This window comes from Rhinolophus sinicus, chromosome 2 (assembly GCF_057876585.1).
Source record: "Rhinolophus sinicus isolate RSI-liver-muscle chromosome 2, RSI-T2T, whole genome shotgun sequence".
Taxonomy (NCBI): domain Eukaryota; kingdom Metazoa; phylum Chordata; class Mammalia; order Chiroptera; family Rhinolophidae; genus Rhinolophus; species Rhinolophus sinicus.
In genome coordinates, this window is record NC_142502.1 from 75,903,910 (window position 1) to 75,920,565 (window position 16,656).

A 16,656-nucleotide genomic window follows, 5' to 3' on the forward strand; every position below is an offset into this window, starting at 1 on the left:
GCGGGTTTATGACAGCAAACCACATCTCCTACAGACATTCAAAACGAACAAGCAGTCCATTTTTGTTGTTGTTGTTGAGGAGATGGCACACATATTAAGGAATGTCTTTATGTATTTTTCTTCCACAATCTACTTAACATTGAATCAATCATCAAAGTTGTTCTATTAGAAGAAAGTGTCCCATTTATCAGGAGCTTTCTATGTGTCTTCCTCCATCACAGGGTGGTTTTTAAAGCACACTAATGAAAGAGACAAATGTCAAGGGCAGTGACAACATCAGCAATGACACATCTTAAAAATGAAGAGCACACTGCTGACGCTTCCTCAGGGATCTGCCTGCTGCTTCCAACATGTTAACGGATGAACACTGAAGATGGCAGGGCGTCTTTGCTTGACGCTCTTCTCTCAAACTTTAATCAAAACTTATTTTCTAAATGACATAAAACACGGGAATGAATATACATACCACTGAGCCAGGGTCGCCTTTTGGGCCCTACAAGAAAAGAAAGGGAAGTCATTTTTAAAATAATGACTGAAACAAAATTACAGAAGATGAAGCATATTGGTCCAATTTGTTTTAATACACATAAACATATTGGCAAGTTTTGTTTTGCTGCAGTTTGGATTTGAAGAATAAGATGAAGAAACATAACTTGATGGAACTCCCATGGCAGTGATGCTTGGACATTAATTTAGTTCTTCGATTTTCAATGCAAAAAGTGACACTTCTATGCACACTGCTATTTTTCATTATTTTGGCTGTGTACATTTTCTCAATTTTATTATAACTGGTTTCATTTATTTACTCCTGCGTAACATTTTGGTTATACTTGTAACATATATTTTTCAGTGAACTTGGGAGTTTTATTTGTTTGTCTTGTTTTGTTTAAATTGTGGCTATTTCAACAAAGTATGCTTTGGTGATAAACAACTGTACTCACAGGAGGGCCGGGGGGTCCTGGATAACTGGGAACATTCACACCTCCCTTCAAAAAAAAAAAAGACAAAGATGAGAAGAATTTATATTAATTCATAACTGGAAAATGATTTAACATAATTATTAAAGTAAATACCTGGAGTTTATATAAACTGCTCATTCCGTTTCCTTCACTGAATGGTATACCCTTAAGAAAGAATGAGATATAGAATTAGTCTCTTAATGGTTAGCGTCTCTACCTTTTATCTTTTTACCAAAATACATTTTTTCCCATTCTATTTCAGAAAGTGAGTTTAATACTATAAGTAAAACAATTCGATGTTTCTATTTTGCGCTTTTCCAAAGCAGATATAGAGGAAAAAATGCAAAGGAGTGTGGCGGACCACACCTGGAGCACCGAGACACTTTTGGTGGAGGTGTGATTAATGTGCAGGTTTCACAGATGAGACACTAATGCATTCAGAGGCAAATATTATTTGTGCATTAAAATTCAGTTTCTGAATGGCCAATTTATGCTAACTGTTTACAGCCCGCTGACCTGCAGGCTATAATGCAGTACTGCTGATGAAGATGTGAACTGGGAACGATTTGGCTGCTGAAAAGTAATTTTTTCCCAGTCTCTTCATACTAAATAGAAAATTAAGGTTAAATGGAGGAGATGATGCTACTCACAACCCTGTGTGGATGTTTCTACAAAAACATATTCTTTAGAACAATAGGGAACAAGAACTTCCTAATAAAATTGACCCATGAATGGAAAGTCTTGGAGCAACTAACACATAAAGATAACTATTTGAGAGTCTTTAAAAAATCATGCATTTTGGCATTCTGGAAAAATTAGCCTATGAAAATTTCAGTTAGGATCTTTTAACATTTTAAGTTTTTTTAAATTCCCAGAGAGTCAATAATCTACATTGTCCTTTTTGTGATTTCCACATTTCAGGTGCAAAACTGAAGAAGATATCATTTTACTGTTTTTGGATAATGGCAGTCAGTGGTGCTCAAGTGAACACAACTTGCATGCATCTTCAAAACACTAGTGATGGAAGAAAATACTGATCCATTCATGTATTCCTTTATTATTTCACTCATTTGACAATTGTTGAATGTCTACTGTATTTTAGTGTGCAAAGTCCTGGAGAGATGAAGTATAATTTTGTCTGAGATTCCCCCCTCCTCAAAAGGGAGAGGTTACCCCTAAAAAGACAACTTTTAATCTGTCTTGAAGAATAAATTGTTTTGGAGAATTCAGGGGGAAGAGAAAGATTTCTTGAGCCCATTGTAAAATAGAGGTCCCTTTCGTGTGTTATTTTGAGTTTGTGTGTTACATTTGCTTTTCTGACCACTGGGGAGGAAGTACATTTTAGGATTTGAGCCCCAAATTCTTTCTGCCCTGCTTCCTTGTCAAGTGAAAAGGTAAGTAAACAAAAGGAAGAACAGGTTTAGGAAAACAGGTGCAAATCTCTTTATTTACATGTGCAAAGCCTATAATTGCATGCAGACTAATAACGTATCTTTGTTGTTTTCAGAAAGTAACAGATGAATTCTTCCCCTTCTCCAGTGAGATTGGCTTCTTAAACTATCCCTATGAGGAAGGGTGGAAAAGAACATTTGTCCGGGACTAAAGCTCTGCTGCGATTTGAGCTTGGCCCCACATGAGGGCAGACTTGCTCCAGAGAGAGGTACCTCCTCTCTCCACAGCCTCCCTGACAAAATGCACATCTGTCTCCATCATGAGCATAAAAACATCGATGGCTCTTGTACATTTTATTCACTAGGTGCTATATAAATAGAATTTCCTTGCATCTCAGATATCATGGATGGTAATGAACACATATAGCATAATACTAAATTTTGGACCAACTCACGCTGCTGGAAGGGATTTCTTTGTAAAGCCCATCTGTTTTTGGTGAATGAGGATCACTGAGGTTTAATGACTTTCCCAGGGTCCACCAGGCAGGAAGTGGAGAGTCAGGGCACATACCCAGGTATGAATCCACAGTATGCAAATCTGAGCACTTGACATTGGAACTGAGCCAAAGTGGGGACATCAGGTTTTCCCAAAGCTACATTGGCTAACATTTGTATTTCCACATAAAACTCAGATGACTTTTATCCTTGAGAACATCAAAATGTGGTTTGACCTCTGGGATATAAAAGTCTTAAGTAGACACAGGAATTTAAGTTTTAAACCTGAAACAACTCACAGGCGGTCCAGGTGGTCCGGGTCTCCCAGGGGATCCCTCACTGCCCTGCAAAGGATATTTAGACCAAAATCAATGGCTTAGACATTTCAACCCCAGGTTTATATACCAGATTATACTTGCTCAGAGAGCCATATTGTGAAATCAATATGGCTTGTTGTTTTGTGTCTGCCTTGCAAAGTCTTATTCAGCTTGGATTTTCTCTTTCACCTGGGGAAATGCATTTCTAGACCACAGGAAGGAAAGGTAAATGCCTTTTCCTACACACATTCAAATTCTTACTGTGGGAGCCCCTGGGATGAAGCTTATTTTTAGATGGAGCCAGACAACCCAGGTGATCATGTCCTGGACTTTTAGTGCAGCTGGGAGCACCCTGCCCGTGTGGGGGTGCTGAGCAGAGTTCTTGCAAGCAGGGGCCGGGCTATGAGGAAATGTGACTCTTTGGGTCAGCCCCTCATTTTAGCCTCACCTACACCTTCACCTTTTGGGAATCAGAGGGGCCATCTACATAATATGACCAATGTAGAATATCACAACCTGTTTTGTGGCTGCAGGTGGAGAAACATCTTTCACTTCCTAAGTTAATATTAGACGTTATAACCAAGTCAGTCACGTCCCACTGAACAGAAGTCACTGTGGTAACAATACCGCTCAAGGAAAATGTTCTATACAATTTAAACAGCCTCAGACATTCGGCTTACAGTAGAAGGAGACTGCAAATGGAATTTGTGAAAAAATGAATTCAAGTTGAAACTTGAAAAATGGATTTCACTTTTATTTTCACAAAACGTAGAACGCTTATCGGTCCATGATAAGCAGAGGTATTAGAATCCCTTTGGTACTTTCCATCAGTTCTTCCTGTAACTTTTCTTTTAGAATTATAGCCTCATAAAACCTCTTAAGTCCCTCAATATTAGGGGCAATGGCAAGAAATGGTTAATTAAAAAAAGAATCTAGAGAGAGGATAATTCCTATTTACCATAACCAAAAATTCTGAGGGATTTCAACCCATTTCCATAATTTTTTGAAGGATTTCATTCTAATCTCCCCATTTTTTAGTAACAAAAGAAAGTATCATAAAATCTTGTTTGTATCTTTATCAATAAAAATAAACTGTAAAGTTTTCCTTGCAATGTGTCTGACTGAGAATGTGTGGCAATGAGTATATTGTATTTTTTCCCAGACTGCTTTGAAGGTGGCTATCTCTCTAAGACATGTCATATTCTGCTGACTGCTGGCAGTGTTCTTCAGAGAATTATGTCATAGTTCTTATGAACCAGGAGAGGACAAAAAAACAAGGAGAAATATGTGCCTATTGAAAAGACTTTTTTTCCTGGCACAATTAAGAGTCATATTTTCATCCTCGATTGTGCCCCAAAGCTCATCTCAGTGTGGAATTCCCATTAACTTCAAAAGCCAAATCTCTGAATAATTCCTATAGAGAACAGAGAAAAAAGGCTAGTGGGGTTGGGCAAGCTTCTTAGAATACTATGAGAATAAAAATTGTGCCGAGACTGTCTAGAATAAGCACATTGTTTCCTTTCAAATTTTTTGGGATTCCTTTGCTCCTTGATGTCATTTTGCCCCATTTTTGGTCATTTCCGGGTGGAAGCCACTTGAGTGCCTCATATGGACTTTTTTTTTTGATTCTTACTTCCCTAATGTGAATAGCTAATCTTATTTCACTCATTTGCTAGCTCTGTCTGGATTCACACTGTGAGGCCAATTTAGATCCTAAATCGGGTAAATTTATGAAGCCCTGTGGTCTTCCGGTATTGCTGGTCCTCCCTTCTGACCACAGCAGCCCATTTGTCCATTCAATTGGACTCCCCAGGAAACTAGTTGTTCTGGTTCCTTAGTGAATTTCCCCTAGGGCCCTCAGAGGAGGACAGAACTTCCAGATTGCACCAGCAAGCCCTTCTCCTGGGAGTGGATTCCTGTTCCTGATGGCCAGCATGCAGTCTGAAACCTTGGCTCCTGGGATTGGAACACCCTGATAAAAACCCTCTTATCTGCATCTCTTCAGAAGGCTTCCCCACCCTGTCCTTCCACATAGTTAGATGTTCAGGACACTGAATCCAGCTTGGACTTTTGCTATACGGCACCAGTTTTCTATTCGACCTTTCCTCTAAGGACGTATTATCTTATCCTATATCGATTCAGACCAATTATTGGACCTATGTCCTTCCAAGCCCACTACCAGACATCATTCCTACTTTCAGGCTTTGCTTGATTTTATGGATCTCTTTGTAAACAGTCTCACCTTGCCCCTACCCCAAGCCCCTATTCAAACATGACGGGAGGCTTCTTCTCTATACCTTGTCACCCTTTGCTCCTGCAGGACCAGGATGCCCAGTTCTTCCCATCAAGCCCTGTGAAACACAAAACTAAGTTTGTTACAAAAACAACAAGTAAGTGGCCAAGGGGTATTGGAAGTTGGTCTAAAACTGATACATTTTTGAAGGTCGTTTAACCCTAATTAAATCAGTCCTACAAGCTTACATTTCTTCAGGCTGATACAGCAGCTGTATCCTGCTGATAAGCTCTTACAAGGGTAAAATTTGTATTTGTGGTTGCTTTTCACCTTGGCCAACCACATTTAATGACCTTAATTGGAACCTTTTGATACACTTAAGAATTTAGCCTTGCTGTTTAAATGGCAATTTACATAACATTATGCTTTCGTAAGTGTGCTATAATTTTGGTAGTGATCAACATTTTACATACTTCAAGACACGGCAGAATTAACAACGTGCATATTGAGTTATGAGATCTGTATTTTACCAATGGAAAATAAAATTTAATTTCAATTTTTTTTTGAGAATAGTTAGCTATAATTTTCATTGTTCCTTTCACAACTCTTTCTCTTAACTTTTAATTTTAGTCTACAGTTTAAAGCCAGGTTTGTTTTACATAACTGTGGTGAAAACATAAACGATGAAATTTTAATTATGGCAAATTCATGATTCAAAACATTAAGGAACATGATTATTTTCCTACTTGTGTGGTAAATACCATCTGCATAGGAACTCTAAGAAGTGAAGAACTGGAGAAGTTAAGACTTCAGTTGGGTTGTTATATTTAGCAAATAAAAATACAATATTTGGGACAAACTTATGCTCAAAAAATATTTATTGATATGAAATTCAAATTTAACTGCATGTCCTGCATTTACCTGGCAACCTTAGACTTGAGCTCCACTTTAATGAGACATTGAGTTTAGGAGGTGGGAAAGGAAAAGATATTCTATTTTAGGAAAACCAAAGTATAACCAAAGACACAAAGGGCATGATGTTATGTCTGAAGGGCAGTGAAAAAAAGTGCTGACTAAAGTGGAAGATATTTTAATTCATAGAGAGGAATAAAAATAAGTTGAATCTGATAATCCTTGACCCATTTCCTTCTAAAAAAACAAATTCTTAGTTTATGGTACTTAAGAATATAAGGATATAACCATCTAAATATCTCTTCCAAAGGTCAATGCCAAAAAATTATAACTAAAAGTAGAATGTTCTTTTACATCCAACTTCTATTCAAATAGACTAGCTTAACTATAGACTGATTTCTGGTCTGGTAGAATTCTCATGATAAATCTCTACAACCCTGAATAACCTTAAGTAATACTAAATCAGAAATGGTTCATGCTACTTTTCTAGGCAACAGCTGGATAATCTACATAGAGGCACAGAAAACAAAAGGCAATGAGAACTACTAGAGCACCTTTAATCATCCCAGCAGATAGGGACTGTGAGCAGAACAGCTTTAGCAAATACTTACAGGGGGTCCAGTCGGGCCTGGAGCACCTGGAACACCAGGAATTCCTTGAAGACCCTGAAAGACATAGTTCCTACCATAAAATCTGCTATATCATTGAAACAAGGCATTTCAGTTAATCAAGTATTTTGACTATTGACAATTAAACATCAATGTTGACTATTCAAAAAACATGACATATGCCGTACTCCAATAGCTATTTTCAAAGAGTAAGGATGGTGAGCTTAAATGCCGTGACGTGGAATCTGTAACACACATCATTTAATGTGTTTGGTGATTCACAGAGCATTTCTGGCTTCGCAGAGCCACCCCACTGACAATAAGCATCACTGAGAATCCACCACTGCTAAAGCATGGAAATATAAATTTCAGGTTGGCAGAATGCCAACAAAGAAATATATGATTACACTAATGCTTCATTCTGCTAGTGGAAAAATGGAATATGTTTTATGATACAATATTTAGTTTAGCTGGCCAGTTCATTATAAGAAGAAATTTGGCTCATTGGTGAATTTAAATTTGGAACACTTTAATAGCTTAAGCATAAACGTGACTAGATATCCCCTCCTTCACCTCCTTAGTTCTGTAGAATAATGCTAATTATACTGGATGGGGTTTAAGATGTTGAGACATTTATATATTCGAGGAAGAATTGGCAAGATTAACTGGTAACTTGAGTAATTAATTTTGTTCCTTTACTAAGATTGCCAACAACAATTAGTTAGATAAATTACAGAAAATCCATAATATAAAATTTTTCACAACTATTAAAATCATGTTTAGGCAAACTATTGGATAACATGGAAAAATAAAAGTTATAAAATGTTACATAGAGTAGGGCTCAAATTATTAAAAAAATAATAAATGAACTTTATAAAATATGAGAATGATAAAGGTTCATTCCTTAGTTGAAAACGTTAGTGTCAGATGTGTTTCAGAGTTCTGAATTTCCAGATATTTTTAAAGGCAGGGCAGCGCTCAAACTGGATACTATGTGACACTTTCAGTGGTACCTGAGCAAGAATCCTCTAATACACACACAAGTATTTCTGGAGTAGAACATATGGTATTCTCACCAAGTGGGATAAATAGCCCAGCACCATATGAATTCAGTTCAGATTTTGCTGCCAAATGAATTTGCTGTAACCTTGGAAAAAAATTTCCCAGGTTTTTGAGCTTTGGAATTGTGGAGGAGGGGTTGTGGGCCATAATATCACTATTACCAATAATTCTCCTTGGGCAGTGCAAACAGGGATAACTTGCATTTTTTTTCAGTGTTTCTGTGTATTTCCCAAATTTTTGATAATGAACTCAGATGACTTCTAAAATCAGAAAAAATATACTTTTAAAAATACCACTTTGTTGTTTCAGATAACCAACCATATCATGCATGAAGTTCTAGATTGAATTGTTCCACTCTTTTACGATTTAATTTTTTTTACTGAGTGATCTTTTATATTGCCAAACCACTCTTATTATGATAAATTTCCTTTACCTTTTACTGTGATGAAACATGTATTTTTATACACATTATAAATATTAGGTGAGGTGACATTGGTAAACTATTGCATATTTATTTATGCAATAAATAAATCCTATAGGACCAAGGTTCTTATGGGTTCAAGGACCAAGCTGTGCCAAGCCTGCCTATCTAATAACAATAGGATCTCCTGTTATTTCAGGTATTTCATGTGATATAATGTGAATAAACGTTGGGAAGAATCTCCTTGAACATGCTGAAATTCCTCATGTAAGCAGAGTCTTGGGTAAAATCTTATGTATACTTGTTGTGCATGTGTGTGTGTGTGTGTGTGTATGTGTGTGCGCATGCACACACACGTACATGTGTGAATGGCATGCATTAGCTTGCTGTGTTGGCTCTTTTTATCTCCCCACCATTAACTTGTTTACAGGTGCATAAGTGGAAAGAAAACAAATTTCCTTTGGGAAAAGCATCTCTAAATTCTTGAGATTATAAATGCTATATCACAAATTGCTTTATCTCAAATCCATATTTTCATAAAATTCTCTCTATATGTACATGTATAAGATATGCATGTACATATATACATATATAATCATTTTTTTGCTACTTTTATTTCTAACACTGAATTAGTGTAGAGATGTTGAGTGAGTCTTTAGGTAGCCTAATTTATAAGCTTGGGACTCATTAACCTTTGATGACCACATTAAACTTTAAAATAAACCTCAGTCCATAAATTAAAAAGAATCATTCTCAGCAGCCTTTTTTGAACAAGCTAAAATTTTGGAGTAAGGGTAAAAGTTACTATGGATGCATAAAGGGCAATAAGATAATTTTAGAAGACAAGATGGTCATTAAAGAAGATGAATGAATATTGAAGAGTAGGACAGTCCTTTTAGCATATAGTGCCACACTAAAATACAAATTAAAATTTATTGCATAGATATTCAGGGATCACTAACTTCTTTTCCTGCTCTGCTATCTTGGTTTTGCAAGACCTATCTCAGTTACTACCAAGAATATTTATTTTTCCATTGTGATAATTTATGGCTGAAAATATTTTTATGTCCTCTTCATCATTATCCTGAAATATTGTAGGAAGGTCTGCATTCAAAGCAAGAATTCACTCTGAGTGTGAGAGGTGTGTTCTATTAGCAGCTTACAAGTTGCCACCTTGAGTCGTGAAAGAACACCTGTAAAATACATAGAGGATAATGTCACTTTTCTAAGAACAATAGACAAATAAGCTCCTCCTCTAAATTCCCAAATGGATTGAATTGAAGACATAATAATTAGAAGTCCTCAAAGAGATGGGGTGTCCCTCTTTATCTTTTCTACTGAAAGTAGAACAGACATTTCAGATTTGGTATGATTAGATATTATGTACATATTAAAACAGTATAGTTTATTGGCCAGTTGGAAATGCATAATTCTTGGTCAATTGCATTCACTTCAGTCAAGTATCTGAGTATCTGAGTCAAGGAGAAGACAAGATAATCCTATTTCCCATCTATCTGAGAGGTAAATGCTTCATTGACCCATTCCCCACAAAAGGACCAACTGAACTAGTATGTTACTTAAGGTTTATTCACATTATTCATGTGATGTGAAGAAACAACAGAGAAAGAATTTCCTTCTGAACTTGCTGGAACTCCCCACGTAATAAGAGTCTTGTGCAAAATTTTGTGTACTCTGTGCTAAAGAATCCATAAGATATACTTCAGAAACAACTTACTAAAATAGTGGAAGAATAATAAAAATCGATTTCAGTTCACCAAGAGGGTGAAGTATCCTGTTAAATCAATAAAAATTAACTTCTAATAAATTTAACTGAGAGTCACTTATAAAAAACCTGAAGTCCAATTATTTCCTGGTCCTTTGTTATTACCTTCTCAATTGCCTTTAAGGACTACCTCTTGAATCTAGGCAGTTAAAAGCTGTTAGACTATTAAAATCAGATATTATGCTTGTACTATAGTGTAACTTTGGAGCATGAAGAAGCAAAAGCTCAATTAACTCATTTTGCAAATAAAATGCCTTTACAATTTTGTTTTTGAATGAAAATAAACATTATGTTTCTTTTTTCTTCAATTTTTAACTTGGGAAAAGCAAGCCAATCCTCAGTTTTCTAGAGTAGAGTCATTATTAATTTAAAACAATAACATATGATGATAATTTATGTGAAATATAACTCCAACTCAAAAAAACAGATCTACTTCATTTCATTATGATTTTCTGCACTGACATCAAGGTTAATATATGCCAGATGGCTTACTTACTTTCATTAAGAATTATTAGTATCAAAACTGTTTAAACTAACAACAATTCATCATCCTAATTGGTTTTTCTAAGAGTTAATGTGAATTATGCAGGAAAAGAATAATATCCTGAGCATCGCCATGGCTTAGAATCAGAAAATTATACCACTGTCTCGAAAGTACATTTGACTTTGAACCTTAGTCCAGGATTGGCAGCTGATCTAAGCTAGTCCAATCAGATCCTTTTCTCCCAAGAGTTTGAAAGTTGGACAGAGTCACAGATAAACCAAGGTCATTGAAGTTGAGTCATGTTACAGCAGGGTCCCAGGGAAGTCCTGCTGGGTTCTGGGAATGCCCTTATCCCTAGGCTGGTTGTTAACTAGTCCTTCAATTCTACTAGCCACCTCGGGATATTTGTCAGTAAATCTTCCTTTCCTGCATCCTCTTGCTTTTATTTTGAGAGAGCTGAAATTATCATCTGCTACATGGAAACAGAAACATAGTAATTGATATGTTAACTTTGTTTTTTAATTTCGTAGTCTCAAAAACCAGACCATTGATCATAAACGTCAACATATTATTATTCAAAATGTGTTAATATTTGAAAAGACCTACCTCTTTGTTTTTATTTACTTTAGCATTAAACATGAGCTCTAGAAAAATTGATGTCTTTCTTCTGTTGAGTCATATAAACAGAATCAGTAGGACTATATTATCAGAGAATAATCTTTTACCTCATCACCTTTCTCCCCAGGTATCCCAGGGTAGCCCCGCTCTCCTTTGCTTCCCTAAAAAGAAAATAAATTCTGCTAGTACACTCAATCACTTTGTCATCGTTTGGAATAATGAAAATGTCTCTTCTCAGGACACTTGGGGTATGTAATTTGAACAGTTAGGGAACAAATAAATAACATTTGCAAATGACTTTACACACTTTTCTCAAATATTTTTATATAAAGTAGTGCATTTTAAAATGGGTTTCCTTTTTTTTTCCACACTGAATTGGAAATCACACAAAGGAGAATGAAGGAAAGACTTCCTTACCTTCGGTCCCTCTCTGCCTGGGATTCCTGGAGGACCCCGTGGCCCTATATCACCCTAGAGGACAAAGCAGTAACAGATCTGAGAGAAGGCACTCTGTGTAACCTACAGGGCCCATCAACATTCAGCCTGCCTCTTACCTTCCGGGCTGTAGAATCATACTTTCCAGGTTCACCAGCGCCTCCTTCTTCTCCTTTGTTACTTTTTAGCCCAGGAACACTGACTTGGCAGTTGTCACAAAAGTTCTAATGAGTACAAAGGTAAGGTGACTGATATATTCATCAAAGACATCTATAAAAGTGAGATTTGATCAGATTTGAAATTCGATTTGAACTTCTGTCAGAGATGAGTGACATAGCAATCATGCTATGTCAGTACTTTCAGAAACTTAATTTATCCAATTTGAAAGAACAACTTTTTGTGAGGTAAAAACGACTTATAAAGCTAGTCAATGATATCTGTTTATGATATTGATGAGCTAACAATTAGTAAAAAAAACACATGTCCGTGATAATATTTAAATAGAAAATTCTAAATAAATAAGGAAAAGACACAAGTCAAGAACACAGAGTTTCACTGCTTTGCAGCATGTTTAAAAAGGGAGGTGGTAACAAAGTTTGGAATAACCAGCAAGATTATAGAGTGCATAAACAAATAACATACACCATGTAAAATGAAAGAAAGAAAAAGTTGTGAAAAAAAGGATTTCTCCTCTCCTTTTAAGAGCCAAATTAGTTGGAGAACTCTACACATAGTTTACCAACGTTTTATTTGTCAGCAAAAGCTCTCATGTGAGAAATGATTACTTGAGTGACTTAGACTTGACTTCTATGTCAAAACCAAGTACAGATAGGAAATCTAAGTGCAATTACCTTTCCACTGCCTTCTCTGTAACCTTTAGCTGATCTGGAAAGGCTTGAATTTAAGTGTCTGAGCTCACAAGATAAACTTCTTATCACATAGCTGAAGAAAAAGTGTTTGAGAAAAGCCCTAGAAAGGCTTTTTTTTAAATAAATTGTTAAATAAGTATATGATCAGGAAAGGCACAGAATAGGGACCACTGGGACGGGGGATGGGGTTTTAAAGTTTAGTTTTAACAGTTGACAAAAGATAGGGCGATATAAGCCTCTAATTTTCCATCCTTTTCACAAAAGGGAAGAATCTTTAAACATGAAAAGGGAACTGAAGCTTGCTGTTGATGAACTCAGCAAAAAAAGCCCATAGCTATTCAAGTTTCATATTTTTGACCTGGTGAATATCAGCAGAAGCCTGATTTCCAAAAATATGCTCCTTGGAAGACTAATTTTGTATGATATTGAAAAGATTCTAAGGCAATTTGTCTAAAAAATGCTGGGCTAAAGAGTTCTCTTCACAGTGGTCCTTTTTAGAGCTGGATATATTAAAGGAAGCTAAAGTGTTCAATGTTTCCCAAACTAATTGTACTACCAGTATCTCTTCTCAGAGCTAATGTGTTGATCGAGGAGTTAAAAAAATACATATACGGTTGTCTACTATCCCTTTCACTATCCAAAAAACTATGATGAGAGAAATAAAGAGAGAGACCTGACAACTTCAGAAAATCAAAATGTTTTCCATATTTAAAAAAGTATGAAAATGAATTATTGCATTTGTAGACATATAAATGTGGCCTATCAAAACGGAGCAAAACTTTGGCATATCAGTGTGTAGCAATATTTTAGAATGGATTATTCAATTGATTGTTTTAATAAAATATAAAAAATGGTAACCATTATGAGTCAATAGAATTTTCTGAGTCATTTGAAACTGTCCTCATTTTTTTTTAGTTTAGGGTTACCAGAATGGTAAGTTAAGGGAAACTAGATTTCATTACTGTTCTTGAAAAAATGTCTTAAGGGTGGCCGGATGACTCAGTTGGTTAGAACGCGGGCTCTGAACAGTAGGGTTGCCGGTTTGATTCCCACATGGGCCAGTGAGCTGCGCCCTCCACAACTAGATTGAGTACAATGAGCTGCCATCAGATGGCTCAGTTGGTTAGAGTGTGAGCTCTGAACAACAAGGCTGCGAGTTCAATTCCCACATGGGATGGTGGGCTGCACCCCCTGCAACTAAAGATTGAAAATGGTGACTGGACTTGGAGCTGAGCTGTGCTCTCCACAACTAGATTGAAGGAGAACGAGTTGGAGCTGATGGGCCCTGGAGAAACACACTGTCCCCACACACATACAAATGTGGCCTATCATTTTTCCTCAATTAAAAAAAATGTCTTAAGATTTTCTTACAAAGAGAATAAGGATGCACCAATTATGAGCCAATGTACAATCTCATTCAAAGAGGGAATGATACACAGGTGAACCTACAAGACGGTCTTTGATAGGTTATCATTTGGGCCTGAAGTTATTTCAGTTCTTTTCAACAATTTCAATCAAAAATATTTTTAAAAACACAGAGCATGATGATCAAGTTTGCTAAAGACTCGAGACAGAGAAGGAGAGTTAGTAGGTTAGGTAACAAGATCAGGAGTTAAAATGGCACTATTAAAATGGCCTAACAGAGCCAACCCTCAATAGAAATTCCTGTATTTCGATTTTGCTTTGGGGAATGAGATGTTTTCCTGTTCTACTGAACACAGTTTGTTGGGACAATCAGTCAAGGTGTTCTGCCCACCTCTCGCCAATCAACTTTCCTGGGTCTCAGAACCTCAGTAGAGATGATGCTGGGACGGGAACAATGGCAAAGAGCATTTGTTATAGAGATGCTGCCCTGGTGAAATGATCAATTACTTCCACTTCGGAGACCCCTGGAGTCCTGGTTCGTCTCTTTGTCAAAGCCTATGCACAGTCTTTTTTGTCTATTCCATGAGCCACCCCATATTGTATCAGGATATTCATTTCAACTTAAGTACATACATTTTTGATTCTTAAAGAACCCTAACCTGTCTGGAACAGTACAACTCTTACAATGCTGTCGTTTCCAACACTACTGCCTTTGTAAAGAACCTAAGACAATGTCTGAGGACCTAAATTTCTGTGTTAATGTTACACTTACTAGCTGTGTGACTCAGAGCAAGCTGCTTAACTGCTCGGAACTTCAGTTTCTCCTCTACAGAATGGGGATACTACCACAGCCTAAACGTACAAGATTATTGTGAAGATTAACTGAGATAAGTAAAGCAGCGTATTGTCTGGCCTGTAATTGTGACAATAAATATAAGATCTTTCTGAAACTCCCATAAATATTCTCTTCTGACTTGTAAGAAAATGTTGGCTTTGAAGGTCTTAAAAGAGCCTCTAACATATTTTTGTATTCATACTTACATTTATATATCTATTTTCAAAACTTTAATCACCTAAAAAATTCATATACTAGAATTCCTGAGTCTTTTGAATTAAATTCAACAAACATTCCTGCCTGCCAACTACTATTATGTAAGTCATTGTACAAAACATTGGGCATTTAAATGCTAGGAAAATAGAATAAATCACTTATACACACATATAGCCTAAATGTGCCTGTATGTATACTGTCTATTCATACATAGACAAATAAGACACATAAGGCTTGAGTATAATGTAAAGGGACAGATTTTCACCTGGGTTCACTCAGTATTAGCAAACCATGAAGAAACACGCAAATACATAGCATTATGTGTGTTCCATTATCATTCTCCTTCATCTGGTTTACAAATAAAATACAGGGAAGTATTAGAGGAAAAAAATGGCACTTTTGATTCAATAGAGTAACAGGTGTTAGGGCTATGGTCAGCTTTGGAATTTTAGAGCTCATTTTGTAAAATCCCATGACATCAAAACTCAGCTTTGCAAGCTGGCTGTTTATTGAGCAGCACTAGTGTTCATCCTGGGACTGGCCAGCGGGATACAGAGAGAAGGATTAGGGTACTCAGTGGTGAGCCAGGGTGAGTACACACCCATTAAGAGAAAGTGCTCACCCAGAGGAGAGAATGATCTACTCAAGGGTGTTAGTGATATATCCCTTCCCTGTAGCGCATCTCAGAATTGCGCTCTCTCCCCTCCCCTGCCCTTCTACACCCAAAATAAGAGACAGAGAGGTAAAGAAGAGAGTGGAGGGATTAGTATAAGTGGTGTAAAGTACATGAAGATGTATGTTCCTTTTTTCCATCTTATAGATGGTCTGCCATTTAAAAATTGAATTTCAGTTCAGGCTAAGCAACTAACTCAATTTCTGGCAAAAATTTCTTTTCTGATTTTACCTGAATATTAACACATAATTTCTTACATAGCAACAAAGTACCTTGAGCAAGGCACCGATGTCTCCCAAGAGAGGAAGTGCAATCTGTGGTTAAGGAGAAAGAAACAAATACATGTATTTATGTACAGAGAGGCACATAATACAACATGAGTGTACAATACAATGCAGACATTTTTGAGAAATACTCCTTATTTCTCTACTAGGAACACACAAACACATGCATATTATTGCTTTGATTCTGCATCTCTATTTTATATTTTCATGACATGGCAACCTTTCGGCCAACCCTAATATGTTACTGGTTTTACACTTGATCTTGGCCAAAAGGCTGATAAGTGATTTATTGTTCACTTCAAATAACACATAAAGGTGAGTCATTTATTAAAAGGAAAACACCCCCTTCCAGGCAAATTATCAGGCTGTTACCTGAAAGTTCTTTCTCACTGAAGTTCAGAAGAGCCTGTATGTGGCTTAAGTGATGGGTAAGATAGATACTGAGGGGACTTGAAGTGTTTACACTTCATGTCTTAAAGTGTCCTTTCAAAGAGACACTGTAAACCCAAGTAACACTTTACAAGATTCCCAGATGAGGCATTCAGAGGTGGAGTTAAAATAAGGCTAAAATATGCCTCTGTATGTAGCTTATAAAGGCACATAAGGCCCAACCAGTGTGGGAAGTAGAAGGATCTGTGAGGCTTAAAACTGAGAGGCCAGATTTGGATTTTATTATACAAAACTCTTAATACAATG

General features: G+C 36.5%; 1 protein-coding gene across 1 annotated transcript in view; it reads right to left on the minus strand.

Annotated features, from left to right (window-relative positions):
* COL19A1 (collagen type XIX alpha 1 chain) overlaps positions 1–16,656 on the minus strand; it is a 314,159-nt gene that overhangs the window by 44,610 nt on the left and 252,893 nt on the right. Inside the window, exons 31-40 of the mRNA XM_019749266.3 lie at positions 15,949–15,990; positions 11,838–11,942; positions 11,701–11,754; positions 11,391–11,444; positions 6,919–6,972; positions 5,460–5,513; positions 3,145–3,189; positions 1,074–1,124; positions 942–986; positions 467–493 (exon numbers count right to left, since the gene is read on the minus strand). Of these exons, the coding sequence (XP_019604825.3) occupies positions 467–493; positions 942–986; positions 1,074–1,124; positions 3,145–3,189; positions 5,460–5,513; positions 6,919–6,972; positions 11,391–11,444; positions 11,701–11,754; positions 11,838–11,942; positions 15,949–15,990 (531 nt within the window). The remainder of the gene's footprint in view (positions 1–466; positions 494–941; positions 987–1,073; positions 1,125–3,144; positions 3,190–5,459; positions 5,514–6,918; positions 6,973–11,390; positions 11,445–11,700; positions 11,755–11,837; positions 11,943–15,948; positions 15,991–16,656) is intronic.